Below are 26,039 nucleotides of genomic sequence, written 5' to 3' on the forward strand. Positions count from 1 at the left end.
TTTACCTCATACAAACAGGTAAAAGTTGCTCTGCTACGATACAGTCCTAGAGCATAGCAGCCTAAATGGATCTAAGGAATGATCCATTAGCTCCTTTTCTGCTTTTCTTAGAAAAACATGTGTCCCTGCATCGTGATGACTTGTGCTGCCTGTGGACAAGAAGACAAATCAAGATCAAATTATTTAATATGCATTAAACTCGAGCTAATTGCATGATCTTTTAAAACTTCTGTTAATGCCAAGGGATTCAATGTGGGTGAATCAAACCAAAGGGTTTTTCCAACTATTTTAGATGTGGAAGTACATGATAAATGTAGAAAACAGAGGCATCCCTTTACCAATACTGGAAATGTGGCCTTATCTCCCTTAGAAAACATCTGTTTGTTGTTATGCAGCTGTGTTTTGGGAAAAGCAACCTTCAGAGCAGAGAAATACCAGTTCCATTCAAGCTTCAGGAGCAATTCAATTAAAACAAGTGTTAACTACTGGAATTTATGAAGTGTTTCCTGCCTAATCTTATGAAACATGTGCAATTGCTATGGGTGGTGAAGACTTTAGCTTTATACCTGCCTGGTTCTGCCGATTTAAATAGAGAAGTAACAAAATAGATTTGAGGTAGTGGCTGGAAAACAAAAGGATACAGGTGTCCCATGCCATGATGCTGATTTTCTCAGGGCTTTGCTTATTAGTGCATAGGGTATCACCCAAAATTCACAGAAGGAAACCCACAAGGATAATAAGCTTTTTATTTCCACACTGGATTGATCAGAAAACTTCCCACAGTTCTTAGCAAGCTGAAGTCAATGCCAGATATATTTCCAAATGACTTCTCCACTGGTTAGTTGTTTAAAAAAAAAACCAAACAAACAAAGGGTATGGAGTGATCTATCGTGTGTTCAGAACACACTTGCAGGGACCAGCACTCTCCCCAACATTTACCAACACGCTACAGCAATGTATTAATGAGGAGTGCATTTCTGCTGACAGATTCTTTCCACCACAATTACAGAGAGAATAATGGCTGAGAAAAAACACCCATATGTCCCCATTAACTTTGCAATCTGTCTAATCTGTGTACTTACAAAGCCCTCATCACATCTCAGATATTATAGTGATAACAGGAGAGATTAGACAGAGTTCAAAGCTGCAAGAGAAATATGAACGTTGATTCCCAGCCATGATTAATTTGTCCAGAACCTCACACTCCTTTAATTTAATTAAGAACATAAGTAGCAATCAGAGCAGTGATAAAGCAAGAGAGGTACCAAGCTGGCAGCTGAGGACAACACAGGCTCCCTGACAGGTAGACACCCATGTGGGATCTCAGGCTGCTGGGAGTACACCCTGCTGGGGGTGGGCAGCTGATTCATTCTCCATGGGATTAATTAAATTGATTACAGCATGTGTTTTAGAACTGGAATTGTGTTAAGCCAAATGACCATCAAATAATTAATTACTAGAATTAAAGACTAATCATTATAAAAAATGAAATTAATGGATCATCTTGCAGTATGTATAAAACAGTCTGTCAGGAAAAGAGTAAACTGCTTCCAGGGGGCCAAGAGGGAAGACCATGCAGCGTGACAGCTCCACCCAGCACAAGGCACTGTAGGTTCACACTCTTTTCCCCTGTGGTAACACACTGATATGCCAATGCCAGCAGGCAGAGCACCCACAGTAATGCTCATCTGGCCGCAAAGGGATGTGCTATGCGGTGAGTTAGCTTATTTACAGCTCATTTATGCTTCTTTCAGTGATGAAATCCCTCTTCTACCTCCTGTGCTGCCAGGAACAGATGTCTGACTTGCACACCCGACTTCTGTGGTTCCTGGCTAATCTGGGTTTGCTGCACTTTTAGCTTGTTTTGCTCCACCACAGGTACAACATGCATGCAGCCTGAGCATCTGTCATGCTGGAGTTGCCTCAGAAAGGCATAATGCATCGTTCAGCCAACAGCCTGCATCTTGCTCAGCCTGAGCACGGGGGTGCTGGCAGTGAGAGGCAGGTATTTCAGTTCTGGCCTCTGCAGAGTCTCATGCAGAGACAGTACATGTCCAGAGGCACACCTGCCACTACCTCAGCTTCCTTTGCTTTGCAGTGGGTGGTTATCTTCAGCATTTCTTCAGTGCCTGCAGGAGGGCAACCCTATATTCTACACCTGTGATCATGTGAGCACATTTTGGTTGCACTTCTAGTGTCCAAGAAGTAAGCTGTCTTAATATCCTACCTAAAAAAAGTATGGAGAAGAGGACGTGTTACTAAATCAAATCAGAATTGCCCTTGTTCTGAAAACACATTCTTAATGGAGTTTTTCAACAGTTTAAATAAGCAGGGTGAAATTTTGGTAATTCATTTCACAAGTCCCAGGTGTCTTTTTGTGCACATGGCACAGGCCCCTGGCTTACCTAGAAAGCAGTCCTGAGCAGTTTAAGGTACATATACATCTAAAAGCTTTGAATAGCCTAGGGCATGAGTTTACACTGCCTTAATTATCATACATTATCTGTCCATATTTCCTCTCATGCCCTGTGGCCAATGCAATATAACTAATTACTCTGACACTGCAGGCTTAAGCTACCTCATGCTTACTGCAGAGCAGGATTTGCCCAGGGCAGACCTCATGGAAAAAAAATGCTGTAAATTCACTTAGCTTATCTTATGGTAAATCTTGTGAGACTGATCTGGCATAGGTCAACATAAAAGTGTCATGTTTTTCTGCCAGTTTGATTAAATCAATTTATTACCACAATTTAAGTAAAGTTTTCTTTGTACAAGCTAGGAAACAGAAGTTTCAGTTTTACAGTTGTGAGCATAATTTCCCAAGAAACATAAATCAAACCAAATATAATAACACTTAGACTACAATGAGTAAAATCACAAAGATTTTAGTTACATCACACTTCCTTGTGAAGACAAGGCTTTCAGAGTGCATATGTTTTTACACACTTTGACCAAATCTGAGCATCTATAAAAGTCAGCATCTAGGGAAAAACTATACTATCTGTGGGATATCTTTTATATCTCTGTTATCAAACATTTCCTCTTCTGAAGAAGGAGCCCTCTCCTATGATCACCACAGACTTTCTTTTTCGATGCTAAGCTATCTCCTACTACATCTCACAGTGCTGTCATGATTATCCAGGCATTGTAGATGGTGGCAGAATCCAGGTCAGGACCAGCTCTTAGGAAGGCAATGAAGAATGAGTGCAGACAGAATTCACTGCTATCTGCAGCATCAGCTGGATGGGTTCAGCCTACGAGCCACATTCATTAGAAAGAATCAGTATGGAAAACTTAACAACAATTTTGGGGAGCAGATACAGGCCCCAATGTCATAATTAATTTAGAACAAGCTTCCCACTTGATCTATCTTTAGCCACATTCATCTCAGTTCTTCATGACTAAGTGTTCCACATAGCATGGAGTATGTACTTAAAGTGCTGTAGGGTCAAGACATAGAAATAAGTGCTACTTTTACTCATAAAGGCCATGAAATAAATAATTATATGGGCAGAGGAACTTATAAAATCTAATTTCACTTGCTAGCTGTCACTCTTTCACATGCTCTTTCTGTGGGTTTTGTAATTTCTAATAATGTGTGTGATAATGTCAAATTCCAGACTTTACTACCTTGGGTTATATAAAGCAGCACTGATCATGAGCAAGCCCTTAATGATTCCTGATATTTGTGAGAAGCAGCCAAAAGAGGGTCCTGTCATAACCATATAATTTCTACAGAGTGTGTCCAACTGGAACAAACTGAAGTACCAGAAGACAGTCAGCCCAGCAGGGATGCTGTAAGAGAAGCAATGGAAGAATTAATCCAATGGGTCCTAGACCCCAGTGAGTGTTTTTTCTTGCTTCCTGCACATGACCAAAGGACTTAGAAATGTGTGGAAAAAAGAAAGGTGTGAAAACTGCAGAACTAAATGACATCTAAAGATCTCTTGAGAGAATAAGATCCCAGTTGATGTCTGGTACAGGAGTGAGCTGACCTGCCTTTTGCTTCTTAGTGGGATAGTGATAGCTTGTATTTAATCTAGTAAAAAAAAAAGCCAGGGATTTTCTTCAATCCAGTCATCATCTGATGACAAGGATCACACCTAAACTCTGCAATCTCCCAGACCAGGCTAGTTCCTGCTCCATGTATCAATCCCACCTGTGTCCAGCATTTTCTGGGGCAGGACTGTCTGGCCTATGACAAAAACATGCCACAGATTGTATTAACATGTACCAAAGCTCAGAAATATGCCCTGGATCTCTCCTTTATTTAGTGACAATGTATCTACAAGGTTATTTTCCTCTAGGCAGTTTGGTAACTTGTTGAAATCTTAATGTTGTTTTAAGAGAATAAGTTGGATTTATTTAGCTGAGACAAATACTATAGAAAGTATAATATTTATTCTAAAAAGTACAACATATTTCTTCCATAGCTGGAAGAAGCAGGAACAATTTGTGGCACCCATCCATCCATCCATTCCAATTTAAAGCTGAAGTAGCACATTTAAGCTAAATAAAAGCTGGGGGCAGGGGGCAGGAAATGAACTTTATTTATAATAATTGTGTTACTCCAGAGAAAAGTGGCATCTGCAACAAAGCCTCAGTAATACCAAATCTCATCAACAACTTTCAGTAGTTTTGTCTCCTCTTTACCATCTTAACTCTTGCTAAGAAAAAATTCAGACCTTTTTTTTTAACAGATTCACAACAGCTTGTGCATCAGGACATGTTTGGCAGTATGTGTCTGACAGGAATTTTTCTGCCTCCTAGAAAAGTTCTGCTAAATATTCATGCATTTGCCATTGAAAGAAACCTGATTCTTGGCCAAAATGAAGCTTATTAGCAGACAGAAGAGGAGGGGGCCTTCCTTCTTGCTGCACCTCTGATTATTGTAGGTTTTGCATCACACCTGGTCTCTGCAAACAGATGCTCTCAAACCCGAATTAGTCTACTATGGAAATGATTTATAACTTGAGATATTGCCAATTCATGGCATTTTTTGAAAGGTTGTTTTTAAACTTTTATGTGGAATTCATAATTTGTGGGACATTTTTCAGCACCATCTGTCTATCAGAGGTGACTAAAAAAAATCCGGGGTTTTAAAAATGTTCAAAATAGACCATGAATATTTCTTTTAACATGTTTTCTTTTTCTGACAGAGATCCCAAAATATATTTTCTATTAATGAAAACCAGGGAATATTATTAAAAATCTTAATTTGTTTGAGAACACTTTCAATAAGAACTGTTTCATACTCTGTTTTTTTGCTGAAACCTTGTTCTAAACAGCCACAAACATGTTGAGGAGAGTGACCCAGTCACAGGACAGGCTCTGATTTTTTGGGTACTCAGTACCAGCTGCTGCTAAGCCATTTGTGCCTGGGGTCAGCATAGGTGTGTTTGGAACAGAGATGGAATGAGCCTCCGTGCGGGTGGGAGCTGTCAGCACCTGCTTCAGAAAGGATGACAGGAGAGTTCATATCTCTGCTCCAACCCCTTGCTTAAAGTAGGGGCAGCTCCAAGGTCAGACCAGGCAGGACTTTACCTAGTTCAGTCTTGAAACTCCCTCCAGGTGGAGGGAGGATGCACTGTCCTGACAACCTGCTTAGACGTTTTCATGGGGAAGAAGTCCCTATCATATCCAGGCTGAAGCCTGACCCTTGAACCTCTCCCCTTTCAACCTGCAGTCTTTTGTCAAACCGAGCAGCACTGTGAAGAGCCTGGAACTATTTTCTTGAAAACCTCCCTATAGGTATTGGATGTGACCTTAGGACCCTTCTGCCTAAGCCATCCCTTGTCCAGCCCAGCCAGCCCAGGTGTCTCAGACCCTCCACTCCAGCCCAAACCAACCTGGACTGAACTTGCTGCAGTTCATCAGTGATGCCCTGTACGGGGAACTCAATACTGGCCACAGTGTACAGACACAGGGTAACCAGCACTGAGGGCTGAGAAAACTCTCAAGTAACTGACTGTGAGATTTCACTTTGCCTGTGTTCCTGCAGCAGTGGCTGACACACAGCACTAATGAGGAGCAGGAGAAGGCCATGGACCTGTTCTCCTCTGCTTCCCAAGCTATGGAGGGTGATAATTTCCAGTGGACAGGAGGGCTGGCAAACATCAGCTCCTATAAGCACTAAAGTACTTTGGCCATAAACTTCAAAGTGCTTCCCAAAAGGAAGTTGGATTGCTATTTCTGTTTTGTAAATCAGGAAGGTGAGGAAAAAGGGAAGGAAGTGTTTTGACTGGATTGATCTAGCAGCTGCTGACAGAGACTCGAGTGCACTACCTCTCAGAGCAGGGACCAGCCCCAGCCACCCCAGGTATGCACTGCACTCCACAGGTGCTCCATGGCAAATTCCCACTTGGAAATCAGGCTGGTGACATGAGAACAGCCTTCAAATTGTGCAGATTTGTGACTTCAAAGTACAAGTGCTGGTGAGAAATATCATTAATTAGTCATAATCTTATCAAAAATATTTTATTTATGAAAGTAACAATTATACTATACAACCTATATTGGAAATACATTGAATAATTGCTAGAATAAATACAGGCAATTAATTCAATCTTTTATAGAATGAGAAGATTTATTTGACATTTGAATGTTAACCCAAGCTTTAACTTACATCATAAATAGTTAAAAGGCATAGTCAAGTTTTTTTGATTTTTACCGTTTCTCTTGCTTTTTTTAATACTGTTCTATTTTGTAATCAACATGAATCAACTCTCCAATCATTAACATAATATTAGTATGACTTTCAAGCAATCATGTACCTCAAGATAATCAGACAATAAGGTAGTGTGTGTGCAGTTCATTCTACAGCAGAATTTATTCATGTCTGCATAAAAAAGAGAAGCTGAAAATGCTTCTAAATTCTTTAAGCATCATATGCCAATTTCTGCTTTACCACAGTGCTTTTAATATCAGAATCTAAAAAGGGCAGCTGGTCTTTCTGTTGCTCTTTATAAAGTATATTAGGGCTCAATGCCACATTCCTTTGGCTGGTGAAGGACTGCAGAATTCAGTCTTGAATATTATTTCCCAAAACCATGGTCCAAAATAAATGTCCAAGACTGATTATTAGGCACCAAGAAAGTGATGCATTGGCTAAGGCTTGATGTTTTCTGATAAAAAATTGGCTTCTTTTCTGGTAGATGTGCTGTAGTCAAAAACAAATTATTGGGCTCAGTACTGGGGTCTGTATTACACTGGATGTCAGAGAAGGTGATGTGTTTATTTCCTGTAAACTGTATGAAAGGCTCTGCAGAAGTTTTGTAGTACAACACACACATTTTGAAAGTGTTCATAAGTTTTTCCTTCCATGGTTGTTTTATTTTTTACTTTTTATTTTGGACAAAAAACTGAACTATTTGCTTGGTGCTAGCAGATTATGAACAACTAGGACCGTCAGTGAATTCAATAGCAGTTTCATGTGCCCAGGATTTTTCCAGGTCAGAAGCTTTTAACTGCTCAGGTCCCATATAAAATCAGTGGGAGGCTTTCCATAGCAATGTCTTTTCCAGTGGCATGGAGGCCTGCCTTGCCTTATGGTTTATTTTGCATGCTAGGGATATTAAGTTCTCAGCAGAGAAGCAAATTTCCCTTCTACAATGTTATCAAAACAAAAACCCCAAATTGCACATATCTACCCCTTTGGCCTTTTTTTATACACAAATGTGCTTGTATGCAAAACCTGACAATTTTGGGCCTTTCTTAATAAATGTCTTAAAAGAGCACATTTAAATGCTTTTTCACAGAAATAACCATTCATTAATTGCAAAAAAAGCAGAGAGACTTTTTATTCTTTCTGTTGAGAACAATATCACTTCAGCAGAAATTTGGGGGGAGAATGTATGATATTTTTTTGTCCCCAAATACATTTAAAAAGGCTAAAGAACAAAATGTTGGGGAGGCAGCTTTTTTTGGCAGATAGTAAAATATAAAATATGTGATTTAAAAAAAAGTTGGCTTAAAAATACACACACACAAATAATACAATAATATAAAAATACAGCTCAGCCAATGGCCTCTTAAAATTTACCTTTGGCATTACATTTGGCAGCCTAAAACAAAAGACCCTTCCTATAAACAGAACTATAAAAAAAGATAAGTTTATAAATTAGGTTGCAAGGGGTTGTACAGTCCTTTTCTTGATTCTCCAAACTCCCTTTCTTTCTGTCCACACACATAAGCATGACCAGTGAGGTATATAGAACATAACACTGTCAGGCATATGCACAATAAAAAAAAGTGCATAAACACAGAAGTTCTCCCCTTTTCTTGTGAACAGGTCGTAACTGTGTGGTTTGTGTCCTTCCCCTTGGAAACAAAAAAAAATTTTTTTTTGCTTTTTTTTCTTTTTCTTTTTTTTTCTTTTTTTTTTGTTCTCCTTACTTTGGCAGGATGAAAATGAACCCAGAGGAATATAAGTGTCCTATTCCCAGCAGCAGTGATCCATTTCCCTTGGCAACATATGTCTGATGCCACAGATACTACAAGGTCGTTGGGTTGCTTTACAACTCTGGGTAACTTCCCACGGAAACATCATACGTCTAGCACCATGTCGTAGTGTTGTTGCTCTTTCTTCCGCCTGCCACATTTGTTGATAAGAACCATGTACAAAGTCAAAAGCAAAACCCAGTAACATGCATAGAGTATTGTGCCAATGATGAGAACTGTCTGTTTTGACTCAGAAAATGGCTTTTTTGATTCCTTGTAAATAGTGAAAATTACGCCACCTAGGAGGATTGTAAACCAAATGGAGACTGGAATGAGTCCTATAAAATTAACTACAATGGTTTTCCTTCCTGATGTGCCCCACCCTGCTTTGTTTATCGTGGCAATTGCAAACATCTTTGCTGGCAGTAAACTTGACATGTACAACACTGAGTAGAGTGACATGAAAACCATGACAATGTTGCCCCTAAGGAAGCTGGCAAAGGAAGACTTTATCAGGCCAACTAACTGAACTGTCAACAGGAAGAGGAGGATGTTCCAGATTTTTCCCCTGTAGAAGAGCTGAATGACTGTGGCGATAAGGAAGAAAGGAAAGAATCCAGTGATTACAGCTTCGTAGGTCATCCACAAATGGTGCTTGTGGAACCACATGGCATTGTAAAGCCACTCTCTAAAGTAGGATTTACTCCAGCGGGTCTGCTGATTCAGCCACCTGAGATACTCTATCGGTGTTTCCGTGAGGCACTTGGATCTAGCTGTGTATTTTGTTGCATAGCCCAGACTTAGCACTCTGTTAGTTAGATGCCTGTCATCTCCAAAGCTGCACTGGGAGCCCATAAACTCCTGATTGTACCAATCTTCCACAAATTCATGGAGTAAAGAGTTTCTGTACATTCCCAGAGGTCCACTGATGCACTGTACACAGCCAAAGTAGGACTGACAGGCTCTTTCGATGTTGAATGCCATCCAGTATCTCACACTGCTCAGAAAGGAGATCCAGGAATCATATTTGTTCAAAATCTGAAAAATAAAAAAAAAAATTCCTTTTAAATGAGCTCTTAAAACAGAAAATGTGCACACTGGATCAATAAGGAGTTTGCTGAGACTAGAGCACCATTGGATGAAATGTGGTAGGAACCTCACTCCTGTGTCCAACTCACGGCAAACACAGGAGCTATGCAGGCATTTCAGCCAGGGTATTGACAGGAAGGGTGAGATGAAACCTTCAAATGTCTGTGTCACCAACAGGCTCTTCTTTTCCTTGCAACCTTTCCTATTCTCCACCGAGAAATTTCCTTATTTTCTGTGTCATTCTTCCTTCCCTTTTGTCCCCAGTTAAAGACCTGCTGGATTTAGACTCTCCCAAGAGGAACTGGTGAGTTCATGGCCTTCTGCTGCTTTTCTGCCCATGCACATCTGTGGGACTCACAGGACTCCTTCCAGCCCTCCCAAAACTATCCTGGAGCATGAGAACAGCTGAGAACATGGTCTTTGCCCTACATTTTTGATATGATAAGGCCCTAGAGGTTTAACCCTGAACTGTGTCCCCATATCCAGCATTAGGTCCTCTGAGGAGCAACCTGTTCTGTCTCTTCAGTACCAGCCTGTTACCTTGTCCCAAGACTTATGGTGATACTCCAGTAGTCTTCCTCAGGCCCACTTAAATGTCTTAGTCTTTTGTGCACAACCCAACTGCTCACCACTCTGAACACTCAGGGGTTTTATGAGTGCATGCAGACGTGCAAGTCTGTGGCTTCACATCCAGGTTCTCAACACACACCTTGTGCCAGAGGATGTGACAAGGAAGTGTGTGGATCTTTGGCCTTCTACAACTATAAAGCATTGTCATGCAACTAGAAAAAAAAATAGTCTTTTGCTCTGATGGTCCTAATTTCTGTCAGTTTTAATTTCAGAACATATTAGAAGCAGCATGGCTTGGGGATAGGCTCAAGCCTGGCTCAAATGTATTTGGTGTATGCTGGAAAATGAACTGAGAAAAAAAAAGCCCAGAGCCTTCATTCTGTCACCTTTCCTCACAGAGGACATGTCTTTCCCAATGCAGATGCTTATGAACCTTCACTGTCACAGCTGAACCTGTACAGCCTCCCTTCACTTGTACTCACACGTGCCTGGAATTTCACATGCATGTGCTGTGTATGCCTGGTATGTGGTCAGTCTAGAGCTCCAGAGTTATTCAGGTTTCTGGGGAAATCCTAATTTCTGCAGTTATGAGTCACATGCCTGAAATACTTCTGACTATTTGGGCATTCATTAGCAAGTTCTTGCTCATTTACATGGCTCTTTCTCCTCTGTCTCACATAAAAAAGCCCAACTGAGTATGGGGGACTGATCTTAAGGCCAACTGAAATATTCACACACCTTTCTCTTTATAAATTGCAGCAGAAGTAGTTGTGTCAAAAGGAACCAACAGCCTTTTGCTGTAGTAATCAGCCAAACTCAGTAATGCTGAAAATCCTACCATACATGGAGCTGATCTGACTTGGAAGTTTTCTGTTGCCCTGCCTGACAGAGATGGGAGACCCAGCAACACACAGAATGCACAGTGCATAGCATTTCTATTTCTAACAATCTTGGCTGCCAGTAGTAGTGTAATTGAAGAGCTTGACATTGCTGGACATGACTTTGGGAGACTTGTTCTCCATTCCCTGCTGCCCTATAGCTTTTCTTTAGTACCTTGGGTAAGCAGCTATACCCAGAGGCTCAAAGATGCTACAACAGTTCTGACAATGCCAGTGCCCCCCTTTTCACATACAGGGGCCAGAATATTATTTGTTTGCTTGCTATGGATGTTAAAAACATACAGTGCTCTCATCCAAGAAGAGTTTCCATTGATGATAAGAACATCTATAATAGCATCACACATTATATATATGTATATAGCATATACACATAAGTCATATTTAATGCTATTTCAGGCAGATAAATCTATTGCAATGCAAATAGTTGCTGAAACATCGCTGCTAATCTGAAAATATTTACCTGTACATCACCTCCAACTCCTCCAACCATTGGATCTTCTTCTAAAACTTTCACCATCTCCACTGATGAGGCTGGATCAAGCATTGTATCTGAATCACAGACCTATAAGTAAGAAAAAACAAGAACAAAAATGGGTTAAGGAGTACTCTGCAGAAGAAAATAAAGATCATGCAAGAGGCTATAATGACTCTAAATGCATATTCTCCCGAATGCAAATAAATCTGACTTTGAAGTCTGCACTGATATTTCTGTTAAAGGTCACTTGTACCAGGCAGCAAGGCATAGTGCTGCACAAAACAGAGAACTTGTTAAGGCTGTGCACACAAACAATCCTCTGTATCAGCTCAATTTGTTTTACTGGCACAGTGGACTGGCTTCTTTGAGTAAGATATGGGGCACAGCAGAGTAAGATGGTGTTTGTGGGCATGCAGCAGATTCCTGTTGTGCTCTGACATGGAATTTCCCTGCATCAGCTGCATAGTTGGAGCACCGTGGTCAAATGTTTCCTACTGCCATATGAAGGAAGGAGCAAGGAGTTAAATCCCAGGCACTTGTTATTAAAAAGAAAAAAAAAGTTAAGTAGGAGTCTGGGAAGAAACCTAATAGTTCTTTCACTCACAGAAGGCTTTAGCAATTGATGTAAAATATGTATCTTGTATTTCAGAATCAACTAATTTTTAATTTTAGATGCATGATGTGTTATTAGTAGTGCAGGGATTTGACATTTGATGTAGAGAAATTATTTGCTATTTTCCTCTGGCATTCTTATTAAAAATATGTAAGGCCAGAAGGCGTAAGTCCTGAAGTTCAGTACTCCAAAAAACCAAGGCAGAAGTAGATGACACACAAGGCATTTCAGCTACACAAACACTCCTAGTCAACTAAACACTGTGTACATTAGGAAATTGGCTTTCCCCTGGAGAGTAGGAGGAGGGCTCAGACAGGCTGGCTGGTGTGAGACAGCTGGCATTGCTTTTCGTTCGCTTGAGGAGAATGACTCGGGCTGCAGCCTGTTTAAAACAGGAGGGTGTCTCCTTATTGGAGTTGCTGCAGCTGAAAGAATTGGCCACATCGTGTGTGAACTCATTTCACAGACACCCAGGAACAGGAGCAGAGACTGTCCCAGAAACACCCCTCTGACCAGCTGATCCCACCCTACAAATTCTCATACTGCCTCCAGTTTGTCCCCACATTGCATTCCTGTGACTTCAGATGGGGTCAGTAGGAGCAAGTCAGTAGTTCTACATAAACAGCATATTAAGACAGATTCTTCATTGTAATGGGTATCCTAATTTTGGTGTCTTTTCATGCAAACTTTCAATTCCACCTAAGCCCTTTCACTGCCAGGGAGAGGTAGCCTTTGTGTCTGCTCTGTGAAGGGGGAGGAGTGCACTGGGGCTCTGCTCTGGACCAGACTCAAGAGAAAAGGCTGCCCAGGATAGTTGGACTGCACAGCTTGGGATGCAGCTGGGACTGTGCCAACATGCTCCCCTCCATCTCACTCAGAGGGGTCAAGAGGAGAAAGGTAATGAAAGCTCTCATATTTCTGTCAGGAGAAAAGCCACAAGCATCTCCAGCTCTCTAGCTTGATGCATCCATCTTCTCTTCTCAATGGCCTCATCCCACAGCATCTGGCCAAGGCATTACTCCAGCTTTAGTGGAAAGCTGTCATCAGTAGTAGCACTGGATGACAGGGAGCAAAACAATTCTCCTGAAGAGGGGAAACAATGCCTATACTTTTACCTGGGTCTTCCTGGACAAACCTGTTGCTGAGTGTTTTGCACAGGGAATCTGTAGGTTGCTGAATTCCCAGGGTGCTCAGGCAGTGGCAGGCAAGCCATATCTAGTGACCATGTGTGGTGGGCTGGGATCAGCTGCCTCCCAGCCCCTCTGCTTTCCCTCCAGCACCTGTCACTTGAGCAGCTCCCACCCCATCAGATGTATTTACTTAGGGCAGAAAGGCCTGCCCATGAGCCACATCATTAATATATTAGAGATGAGGAATCCTGAAAACACTGAAATTTTAAACAAAATACCATCAGATGTCCAGCACATGGGGTGCCAGCACAGTGGGTATGTCTGGGTTTCTGGGACAAATCTAACAAGCCATCATTTTCTATCTGGATAAGGTTTTTGCAGGTGAACAGAGGTCACACCCAGAGAAGCACAGACACTTAGGAGCCCAAATAAACACTGACATCTGCCTAGCCAGGGTGTGCCTGGGACAGCCCAAGAGCCAATGTGGCATCTTCCCACATAAGGGCCGAGTGACCCAAACATCACTGCCTTGGATCACAGAGTTACATGAAAGGAACTGCTGACCTTAGGGAGTTTTCTTTTACTTGCTGTAGGCAGTGACAATTTATCCAAGCTGCTCTGAGTTCAGACTGCACTGGACTGTCCACACAAACACTTCCATCAAGCCAAGATGAGTTGTACCCGGTTACCTCACAACTCTGCACTGATAATACCTGCCAGTTTAACTCCTCCTCCTCCTCCTCCTCCTGCACACTCATAAACTCTTCTAGGATGGAAGCAAGCCTTCACAGCAGTTTTCAGTACTTAAGGAGACACCACTAATGAGTTACAACTCGTTATCTGCACTGGTCTGACAGTTTATGATTGCCTGTTCATAATTCCAGGGTGTCTTCTAAGAACTGTAAGGCCTACAATCTTGGGGGTGAACAGTGGTGCTGACTGCCCACTTTTTAAAGTGCTTAAGAATTGATGTAGACTGCTTAGCCCTTGAAATATTTGGCTTGTTTAAAGTAATTTACCCTGGGTCACCCCAAAGGACCATTTGAAATATCTCAACCTTTATTAATTCATAAAACAGAGCCACATTTTAGCTGCATTTTTATGACTCTGCAGTAGCCAGGGCCACCAAGGGGCTGCATTTCTACTACAGATGTGACTGTTGATGTGACTGTGGCATCAGTCACTACTGCAGACTCTGCTCACAGCAGCACTACAGTCCCTGACAAATTTATTAGAACTTCTGAGCCAGGTCAGAAGTGTTAACTGAACAGAAAAATCTCTTCTATTTTCTGAGTTTATGCTATGACTTTCAAAATTGAAATATTTTTTCCAGGTTCCCTGAAAAATACAAGGGCTGAACTGAGGGACAAAACTTGCAATCAATCTGCTTCCTCTCTGCCTTCTTGCTTTGCAATCTGGCATGTCTGTGCAAAGTGATTATAAACCCATGCTAATAAAGAAAATAATTTTTATCCCATAATAGTTCCTCACAGCACAAAACCAAAGCACAGACAATGGAGAGCTTAAGCCCATTGTTTTGAAAGAATAAATCAGTTTCAGTTTGGGAAGTGGTAGAGGATGGGTTTTAAATCTTGGCCTTACTCTCCTAGCTCCAATAACAGAGCTGTTCCTGGCACTCTTCAGTTTCTGCCCCTCTTGTGCACTGAAAATTCGCTGCTCTCAGCCCAGCCTCTGGCAGCCTCTCCAGGTGCCTGGGACACTGCACGTGGATGCTGTGCAGTGCAGAGTGTGCACACACACCCACACAAGGCTGGGCACAGGCCCCAGAAACACATGTGGCTCAGCCCTGCAGCTGCCCTGAGCCAGCAGAGAGCACCTCGCGGGGAACTGCTGCTCCACTGCAGGAGACTGCTGGATGCTCTGAGTGTGGGAGAAACTGGGAAAAACTGAGGGTGGCTCATTAGGAAAATAATCTCCTATTCAGTGGGATTAGTCAGATGAGCCTTCTTGGCCTAGATTTCTAAAGAAGGGTCCTCTATGTCCAGCCAGAATATCTGATCCCACCCTCCTTCCTCCACACATGACCCCTTCCCCTTCCCACAGTCAGCAGGGCTGTTTGCAGGAGGGAGGACTGCTTCCATGTAAGTAAGGCAAAAACATAGACAATCTTTCAGGGGATCCAAGGCAGCTGGAAAGAAATGTGCCTCTGCTGCTTTGGAAACAGGGAGAGAGGACCCAGCCTAATTCATTTTTAAGTGAGTAGTGTGTCATAAGGGCCTTAAAGGCCAAGTTGAAGAGAGTGAGGTAATGCAGCTGTAAGTGATGAAGCAAAAGCTCCTTCAGGCTTTAGCTGAAGAAATTTTCTTTCAAATCTGCACATTGACCCGTTTATTGGATATTCCACATGGCCTTCAAAACTTTTAGAATATATCCCCATATTTTTTATAGACTTCACCACTTCTCCAAGATATTCCCTAGTGAGACCAAATACCTGTCTGTCTGCTCATATATGGGGCCACTAACAAACTCACAAAATAAAGCCTTACCCGAGACCTTCACCTACAGGAGCAAAGATGGGGCTTTCAGGAGGTCACTGGCTTTGTCTGAAGCAAAACCATTTGGATGAGGGGGGAGTACTGAAGGCAGGGAAAGGATTTCAGGTTTCTCCAGTAGCTAGTGCACAGATTTAAAACAGTCACAGATAGACTGGCCATTTTAAAAGGTAGCAAAATACCCTTTTAACGGTCAAGCTGTTTCCAAACAGACTGAAAGGAGCACTGTGTTCATCAGGGACTAGGATGGCCTCTAACATGCTGCACAAAATATACAAAAGCTGCTTTCTTTCAAAGTGTGTTTGAATTGGCACTGACCTGGTGCTCTAATACCTACCTGTACATAATCCACACTTCTCCCCAGTGCTTTGAATGCTGTGTACATTACTTCTCTTTTTCCACCCCATTTCTGCATGATGCAAACACTTTTGTTGGACAGGACCAGCTGAGATACGTGTTGCATGCTCTCTCTGTGAGACTCCTCTGTCTCACCCGGACCTTTGTCATGGAAGTTATTACTCCAGATATAAGTGGCACAACTGTCCCTACCCATGATTTCAGTGAAAATGTCCATCATGTAAACGTCATCTTCTGAGTTCCCATCAATGACCATAACAACTTTAATTCCAGGGTAGGTCAATCTTTTTACAGAAAGTAAACATTTTCTTAAGTAGTCAGGATCTTCTTGATAGGCAGCAATACAAAGGGCAACTGTTTTGTTCAGTTTGATTGGAGTCTCTAGCGACCGTTTCATTTTCCTGTGCTCTAGGTAGGCAAACAGGCTTTGGATGATGAGATGTGATGCCAGGATAGCACCATAGAGTCCAAAGGAGAAGTAGTAATTGTCTGTTTGGATGAACTGGTAGCCCACAATGTAAGCAGCGGTGATTCCCAGCAGGAGGGACACCCCGAAGAGTGTGGTTCCAAGTATTCTCAGGATACATATAAACCTCTCACAATACATCTGCAAAGAAGTAGGGAAACCATTAGCAGAGCCACCACTTGCTGATATAAGACATCATAATGGGTGCACGTGGCTGCAGTACAGATCTCAGCATCAACAGGTACACCCTGAGCTTCTCACAGACTCACTGCATCCCCTTGCTCAATTGAACATCTCTTTGCAGCAATTCCTCCATGTAAGGCATGATTCAAACAGACTTAATGCAGCAGAAATGTTTTCTGCTATTTGCAGTGCCCTCACAGAAGGTGCTGTCTGTGTCAGGATCTTATTTTGGCAGCCTGGGCTGGTTGGATAAGACACTCTGTCATATTATTCTGAGAAGGCTGGAGAAGGGGCTTTTGGGCCACTGCTTGCTTCATGCAGTCACAGGAGAGCAGAACAGCTGAAAGTCTGGGCAGCCCCTCCTCATCCCCCATCCATGTCACGACTGCATCCCACCCTGAATTGTTTCTGTCGCTTAGTTATGTTTGCAAAAATATTGGAAAGACATTCTTAAAACAGATGCCTGAATGTATTTATAATTTTTCAAACAGATGTCTGACTATATTTATAATTTATATTTATATAATCAGACATCTGCTTAAAAAGGTCTTCTCAATACCACTGCAAAAATGTATTATTCATATAGTTGTGTACATAGATACACGCACACGTGAGCCTGTGTGTATAGGGGCTAAAGCTTAACTGAGATTAAGTCTGTGGCAAAAATATGCATAAATTTAACAGAGCAAACACTCCACCCTGGACTAGAAATTTGCTAGGACATCAGTTGATTCTTACTACTTCTACATATTTAGGTTACCTGGCTGTAAAATCTTTTAACCTAAACTCTGGGTGGCATGGAGGGTGCTCTGGCATTCTCAAAACAAATAAACAGCATGGGCAGGCAGTCAGGTGGAGTCTATTGGTACCTAAATACCTTTTCTGACAATCGCATTACCCATTTTATGCAACAGCTTCCTCAGAATTGTAAGAAGTTAATGACAACATTTTCTGTCAATAGATACATTTTATGTGAAGGATATAAAACAGATGATGTGTGCTTAAGGCTAACCCAGCAAGTGTGTTGCAAGTCAATAAAGCTCATACTTGAGTATTTTGCTGAATTAGGTCCTCTCAGAGTAATGGATTTTTGTTTTCTTGCTATTATTCATATTTTCCCTGCTGTTATCATCTCACTCATCTGCTTCTCATGTTTGTTTCACCATCTGTTGGCCAAAGCTGAAGTTGGAACAGGACTTCCTTACATCATATATGTTTTTAACTCTTCCTTGAAAAATTACCACTAAGACACAGCAGCATATATATAGTCATCAGCTGTATATATGTCTGAAAAGTTACAGGCTTGGAACAAACAATTCAACACAGAATCACTTACAACATAAAAATACACCAGGCAAGCATGAAGTCTGAGGTTACAAAGACTTTGTCTTTTTCCACTGGCTATTTAGGGTCTTAAATTTCAAGACAGGAGGAAGCCTCTTAAATGTATATTTGGAGGCACTGTTAAAGAAATTGGACCCTGTCTCTAGGACTTCCTTGAATACTTAAGGCTGGGCTCTGACAGGTGCTGTAATCATCCACCAGCAAAGGGGACCCTCCCTGTTCTGGCCTGTCTGAAAATCTTTCACAGCAGGGGTCATAAAGATGCCTAATAAAAGACAGCTTATGCTACCACCACTATAGGTGAATTGAAACTCAGTGCCCAAAATAGACTTGCTTTAGAAAACAGATTAAGTAATGGATCCCCTCTAGATTACCTCAAAGTAAAAGAGTGCATGTGTTTACTAATCCCTCAAGCATGCAAAATGTCAGAAACATCAAGGTAAATGTCCCATTAACGCTGCACTTGCATTCTTCTTTCCCATTTGGGGTCCTAAAGTCTGCTTGCTTTAAGAATTATATGGCTGAAATAAACAGGATTTACATTAAGATCTGGAGTGGCTACATTTGAATGACTTTATACTGTAGCAGGCATATTTTACATTAATTTGCTATTGTTTTATGCACAAAAGGAAAAAACCCACCAAATTCTCTGATTTTGTCATTACAGATATTACAGATATTCTCCATTGCAAAAATCCAGTCTTTTAAGATCAAGAAATTAATTTCTGGTGTTAATAAAACAACCTTTCTTCTTTCCTTTCACTGTGAACCTTAGGAAAATAAACAGTGTTTTGATCTAAATTCCTGGCTTTCATCAAAGAAACTTTCCCCTTTGTATGTGCAATTGAAGATTTTATGTATAGTCTTTTAATTGACTGAATCTCAGGGAAACTGGAAAAGTTGCTCAATATTCTCAAGATTTAACACGAGGTATTGATAGCTTGCCCAGCAGAAATGATCTTTATCAACATTAACATGCCCAAACAATAGCAAAGAAGCCAAAAACTCTCCACCCATCTCCAATAATTAAGCCAAGAAGTTAAAAGGAAATGATGCTTGTACAAGTCTGGGACTAAAAATGAGCTGCTGAGTCAAATACTGAGGCTAGGCAGCAGCTGCACCACAGACTTTCAGATCAGACAGTGCTGTTATGAACATGTAGCCTGGCCTGACACAGTGAAATGTAAAAATTCTATCCTGCAATTTGGGCATCTAAATCCCTTACAGGCACCTTCACCTAACCCCGTGGTGCTGAGCCCAGTATGAATTTTACACAGCCTCCAGCACGCAGACCCAAGGTTTGCATGCACAAGGTGAGTGCATGCAGAGCCTTCAAAGTCCACTGCTGAGCCATTTGTTGTCATGACATTGCAGCTCTTTGCTCTCAGGGATGGAGCTGAGCACTGCTCATCAGCCCATCTTGTAAAACTGAAATGTCAAAGCCATATGCTAAATGCTAATGCTGTGTGGGCTGTTGCTGAATCAGTCACACATTTTGATTTACAAAGCAGTACCTGGTATATATGTGCCTTGTAGTGACTGTACAGTAGCAGGCAAGGAGTGCCTTTCTTTGGAGGCTCCTATGGAAAAGCATGACCAAGAAATGAACCCTTGCATGTACCTGACATCAGAGTCCACTCACTGAATTGCTGGATATTGTGTCTCTTGACATTCTGATAAAGCCAAATATATACACAAAAAGAGTATTTCTCCTTTGTGATGAAGGTGAATTTACTCTATCTACATTATTATTAACAACTGGTATAACTAAAAGTTGTATTCTAACAATGCTTTCATGAAAAATATCAGCTTAACAAATGACTGATATCTACACAGTAGATCTAATGATGGGGGTATTAACTGTAGCACTAGAGATCACACTCCTTTCTCAGACTGAATAATGCCTTAGATCGCAAATTAGAAGAACATAGCAAAATACGCTTCTGTTTTCTCTATTCTGAAAAATATTTAAGCCAGCATTTACTGTAATTATGGTAAACTGATCTAAATTTTATAAGATCTAGACACTTGACTGAAATTCAGTTGTTCTTATGTCCTGTTTTGAACTGAGTTTTACACAGCAAAGAGCATTGGTGACCTCCATGGTAAAGTACCAATATTTCCTCCTCCAAAATCCTGTGGCAAAGTTCATCCTCATGGCTATTAATCAGCTTTCAGGCGTCTCTGATAGTAACAGGGTCTGAAGATAGTTCATCCCTTTACGAAGTCAGCAGGCAAAGAGAAAGAAAAAGCTTATTTTGTTACTAATACTGAATAGGGGCAAATAGATTGCCAGAAGATATCAATATTATCTGCAGCCTGTTCAATTCTGCACCCTCTGTTGTGTAGCTGCTATGAGGACAAAGGAAGCAATCAGGTGGTGCCTGGCATCTATTGATACAGGACATGGAACCAGTGACAGGACTCAGACTGATGGAGGTCAAACTGAAGTCAGGTTTGCTTGTAACACATGGAATGCATCTCACTACATCATCTCTTTCAGAAATCCCCTCTCATGTGCAATGCTCAAACATTGCCACATAGTAATTCTGGGTAGCTTTTCCTCAGAAAATTAAACAGCTAGAGGGGGAGGCACAGAAAGTTTGTACCTAACTTGTAACGATTTGGAAGGTTGTTTGAAAGAATTAGCACTTATTAATGCCAAACATCTGAAGACATATAGAAAAACCCTAACTATAAGCTGCAAAAGCCAATATCTATCCAGGAGGCAGTAATACATGTTCAATCACAAATGTGCTTATTCTGTCCCTGTACTGGGCCTGGCTGAGATGGAATTTTTTTTTCCCATAGCCCTCCAAATGCTCTACTTTGTACTGGTAGCTGGGAAGATGTTGATAACACAGCAGTGTTTTGGCTGCTGCTGAGCAGTGCTCCCACAGCATCCAGCATGTCTCCCCAACACTTTCTCCCACACTAATATGCTAGGGGTGGGCAAGGTCCTGGGAGGGAACATAACCAGGACAGCTGACCCAAACTGGCCAAAAGAATATTCCATACTATATGACATCTGCTCAGATATAAAAGCTAAAAGGAGGAGGGGGAAGCATTTGTTATGACATGTTTTTCAGTACTGAAGCCCTGCTTCCTTGGAAGTGGCTGAACATCACCTGCTGGTGAGAAGTAGAGGATAAATCTTTGGTTTTCTTTTGCTTCACGACAGCCTTTGCTTTATTAAGTTGCCTTTATCTCAGCATACCAGATGTTTCGCCCTCTTATTTTCTGCATCTACATCCTGCTGAGGAGGAGAGTGATAGAGCAGCTGGGAGGGCACCATGCAGCCAGTCAGGGTCAACCCACCACAGTTCCCTTCGCTTTTAAAGGTTACAAAGAGCTGTGCCTCTCTCTAGACACCGAGGGCTGTGGTCACATCAGCAGGTAGTGCAATAGCACATGAACAGATCTGCAAAGAGGAATACCTGGTGCTGAGGGCCTAACTCCACCCTCCATACATTTTTGTGCTGCACTCTGAACTAAGTATAGTCAGACCCAATGGACAAAAAACCTGAAAAGCATGCTCCAGAGGTACACCTTGCAATTCAAGAGGAATCTAGTCTGGGTGTCCAGTTATTGCTTTGCAATAGAAACTCAAGCAATTTTGTTGAAGGGGGGACACTTGTAGCAGCAGCTTCAATAGCACCTCCTCATTGAAAATAAATTGATAATACAAATCAACCTCACATATGAGATCTGCAGATCAGATTTGTCTGGAACCTTTGTGGAAACCAGAAGTGCTGAGCACAGAAAACCTTTGAAAAGATCTCATTTTTATATGCCTGTATGGAAGCTGAATTCTTGAGTATCTATTCAACCTTAGTGCTGAGGCTTTGAATTCAGCAAAGCATGTAAGTGTGCCATTAAAGATAAGTGTGCACTCAGGTGTTTTGCTGAAGAGGGAAATCTGTGTATTATTTATTTTGCAGCTCTGTAGCAAAGGCATAAAAAAATCTTTCTCTGAAAAGTTACTCTTTCTGACACTCAAGATAAAAATCAAGTATATTTTTGACAAATTTATTACAGAGATTAACCTCCCTTGTGAAGGTTCTTGGATATGTCAATGCTTAACCTCTGCATTTCTTACATTAGGGAATCTAAGAGTGGATCAGGGCCTAGACAATTTGAATTTGCTTCCTAGTGTTGTCATACACCAGTTGGGTGACCTTAGATAAGTGAATTCGCCTCTGTCACAGCTTCCTCACCTGTAAAATGGGAATCATGCTCATGCAAGATGCTTTTGGAGGTCTATAAAACCCTTCATAAGGCTTAGGTTGTTTCTAGTGCTACATGAGATCCACCTGTTCTCTAGTTCCATATGACCGTTTTTAGTCATAAAACTCCAACAAAAACCAACACACCCCTTGCTATTTTCCTTGGCTATATTCACCTGAAGGTACAGTCTGTGGGGATCTGTCTGTAACAAACATGCAGCTCTAACTCAGCAGGATGTCTGAGATCAGTGAGGTGGGCACCATAAAAGCCACCACACACAGCTATAAGTGCACACAGCCACCAAGGGCTGTTTTGCACACAACCAAAGGAAGAGTGTAATCTTTATAAGCCTTGAAACCTCCTTCCTTACTCATGAGAATAAAAGTGCTGGCTGCCACTGAGCAGCTGCTTCAATGGAGCGAGTGTGTGTGAGTGCATGTGAGTGCCTGCACACACACTCTGGGCCTGTACACACACTCTAGGAGCACATGGTGTTGGAGGCTTACAGCTTCTCACACAACATTTAGATTCATTATTAGCCTTATTTTGGTGGCAAATTAAATCATATGTCATTGGAGTACCAATAATTCTAGCTACATATTAATCTCAAGCATAAGATAGCTGTCCAGACTCCCTCTCCCTCTTCTATTCTAGAGTCTGCAGAAGGAAAGTGAAAAGTTATGCTCCATCTGTACACCTTTATTACAGCACAATTACCATATCTGGAACTTGTGGTTATTTATAACTTCGATTTTGTTATGCTATTGATCTTCTGGAAAGGGCTTACATAAGACTAGAGTTAATTCTGAGGTTAAATTAAAGAATAGGATTACTGATGATGGCAAACTCTATCTGTATGCACAGGTTTTGATCAGCAAATCAAGAATCTCCAATTTGTTCAGGGTATGTTTCCCACTAAACTGCCCAAATTTAATCTCTTACAGGTTTGAGTAACCAACATGGAATGAATTCAATGGCTGCAGGTTAGATTTGACCCTAATGTACACAGTAATACACTAGTTGTTAAATTAACAAAAAAAAAAAACCCAAAAAACCCGCCAAAACCCAAACAAAACAAAACAACCAAAAAATCCCCAGACAAATGCTCCAAGAAACAAAACAAGAAGTAAATAATATTTGTACTCAGATATTTTGGGTTGTGGTGAAACGAAAATCTAGTTGAGAAATGTTTTCTGGTTGCTGGTTATGAAGTCCATGGATGGTTTTGGCACAAACCTATTTCATGCCTTAATCCAGCAAATAAATAATTATCTGGGATGCACAGCTTATTATCTTGTAATTTGTCTATAAAGCACAGGTGATTCCTTGTTTGACCAAGTCCCACTACAATGACTGGAGGAATACTTTGCTGCTCTATACACTAGTCCCGAGTAGCAAAAAAATGAAGCAAATGTGCTTTCATGTCACAAATATGAAGATTTGAGTTTTTTCCTAGCGAACTTGTCTGGAAAACTCCATTGAATCCAATACCGCTACTCTTCCTACTGGGAAAACCTTGACCCAGATTTTTCTATGCATGGATGCAGAGTAAGAAAGATTTATTACCCTTATCTAGTCCTCAAAAGAACCCTCAAGCACCCATGTTTCTCACAATGTATGCTTTCAAAAAAGTGCTTGCGTGCCAACAGGAAAATGATCTCACAGGCAGAAGACTATGAAGCCAAGCGAAACATGAAGAAGCAGCTGTGCCCTAAGAGATGTGGGGTCACTGCAGCCGGGCAGAACCCTTAGGGTTAGGAGGGACCTGTGAAGATCGTGGAGCCCAAGCCCCCTGTCACCCAGAGCAGGTGACACAAGAACGTGGCCAGGGGGGCTTGGAATGTCTCCAGAGAGGGAGACTCCACGACCTCCCTGGGCAGCCTGTTCGGTGCTCTGCCATCCTCAACGTGAAAAAGTTCTTGCTCTGAGGTGAAACTCTTGTGTTTTAGTTTAAGGTCATTGCTCCTCCTCCTGTCTCTGGGCACCACTGAAAAAAGTCTGGCACTATTCTCTCGGCACCCGCCTTTGAGACATTTATGTGCATTAATGAGATCCCTTCTCCGTCTTCTCTAGACTAAGACAATGCCCATCAGGAGTGCTGTACTACAATGGGGTCCTCTCCGGGCCGGGAAATGGAGTAAATTCTCTCCCAAGGGCCAATGTCCCCTTTTGCCAGCGTCCTGTGGAGTCTGGCGAGGCTGTGAGGAGCCCTCGGCCGTGTCCGAGACATGGAGCGCCGCTCCAGGCGGAGCGGGCAGGGCTGCGGGGACAGCGGGCCCCGCGGCCGGGCAGGAGGCGCCGGGCCCCGCTCTGGCCGCGGGCCGCAGACGGAGCGGGGGAACCCCGGCCCGGCGCGGCCAACGGGGCGGAGCGGCGGCGTCACGGCGCGGGCCGGGGATCCCCGCGCGGCCACGTCACGGGCCCCGCCCGCGGGAGCGACCCGGGCCCGGCTGCGCTGGCGCTGCCATCGCCCCCCGCTGCCGCGCCAGGCCGGCCCTCCCTCGGCCGGGGCGGGCCCGGCGCGGGGAGCTCCGGGCAGCCGCCGCTGCACAGCCTCGGCTCCCGGCCCTCCCTCGGGAAGCCGCCCTGCCCTGCCCTGCCCTCCCTCCCTCCCTCCCTCCCTCCCGCGCTGCGCGGCGCCCGGGCGGCTCGGCAGCGCTGTCCGAGGCGGGCCGGCAGCCGCCGCCTCGCCCGCCTTCCCTCAGCCCCGGCCCTCCCTCCGCTCCCGCCGCGTCCCCGCCCGGCCCTGGATGCAAAGGCGAGCGGAGAGAACCCGGACTGCGCTCTGAGCCGCTCTCGCCTTCCCCGCTGCCATCAGCGGAGCGGCTGCCCGAGCCTGTGCTCGATTTTATTCTAATTTCAGAGGGTTTATGGGGCGGTTGGCTTTTTTTTTGTTTGTTTTTTGAGTTTGAGTTTTTTCCCCCAGATCTTGGAGCTCAGCAATGTCTTAAACGGATTACACGGAGGAGGGGTTGAAGCTGAAAACCTCATTCATCCTCACGACGCTCCTATTCATTGCTGAAATAGGTGTAGCGTAGGAGCCGGTAAGATCCTCCCCCAGCCCCACTCGTATTTTGGGGATCTGTTCCAGCTTTCCTCCCCTGAATAGTGGGCATCGGAGGAGGGGGTCTTCTGCTCTTGAGCTGACAGAAGCATAATCATAAATCACCTACCTTGTTTGTCCTTCTGTCCTTTGGTCATAGAGGGGCTCCAGCCAACTGTGTGGTCTCACGTACCGTTGCTCCCGCTGAATAGTTTCCAAGTTTGAGGTAAAAGAACAAATCGCACTTTTCAGGGACTTATTGAGACGCTCAGAAATAAAAAAATAATTAAAAATGAAAATAATAAAAAAATCGTGTAAGGCTATTCAGTCCTACTCATTTTCTCCCACGTGTTTTCACAATTATTGTGTATTTGTCTTTCTCTGCTTCAGTTTCTAGCTCAAAGTTGTGGGATTTTCCTCTCAAATAATAGTAATAATAATAATAATAATAATAATTAAAAAAAGTTAGGAATAATAAATTAGGAATTAGTTTCTCGTGGTCGAAGCTGAAGATCTTATTTCAAACCCGGCTAGCCAGGAGCTTGGAGAAGTTGCAAGGCAGCGTCTGAAAGTTTGAGAGATCAGCATCAGATAAAGTCTCTTTGGTGATACCTTGCTGCCCGAGTAACTGTTTCAATGAGGTTTCTCAGCAGCAGCAGCAGCAAACGGGTAATATTTTCCAGACGTCTTT

General features: G+C 42.6%; 1 protein-coding gene and 1 long non-coding RNA gene across 2 annotated transcripts; one reads left to right on the plus strand and one right to left on the minus strand.

Annotated features, from left to right (window-relative positions):
• Positions 1 to 7,955: 7,955 nt before the first annotated feature.
• Positions 7,956 to 25,564, minus strand: HAS2 (hyaluronan synthase 2). The gene is made up of 4 exons (XM_033066584.1): positions 25,479 to 25,564; positions 16,066 to 16,692; positions 11,458 to 11,559; positions 7,956 to 9,477 (listed from the first exon to the last, which is right to left on the minus strand). The coding sequence occupies exons 2-4, from the start codon at positions 16,690 to 16,692 to the stop codon at positions 8,545 to 8,547; spliced, it is 1,662 nt and encodes a 553-aa protein (XP_032922475.1). The 5' UTR covers positions 25,479 to 25,564; the 3' UTR covers positions 7,956 to 8,544.
• LOC116999664 lies at positions 25,020 to 25,671 on the plus strand. Its single transcript, XR_004418596.1, has 2 exons — positions 25,020 to 25,349; positions 25,509 to 25,671. It is a non-coding gene; the product is annotated as an uncharacterized LOC116999664 (long non-coding RNA).
• Positions 25,672 to 26,039: the final 368 nt, after the last annotated feature.

Source organism: Catharus ustulatus, chromosome 1, assembly GCF_009819885.2.
Source record: "Catharus ustulatus isolate bCatUst1 chromosome 1, bCatUst1.pri.v2, whole genome shotgun sequence".
In the NCBI taxonomy this organism is placed as follows: domain Eukaryota; kingdom Metazoa; phylum Chordata; class Aves; order Passeriformes; family Turdidae; genus Catharus; species Catharus ustulatus.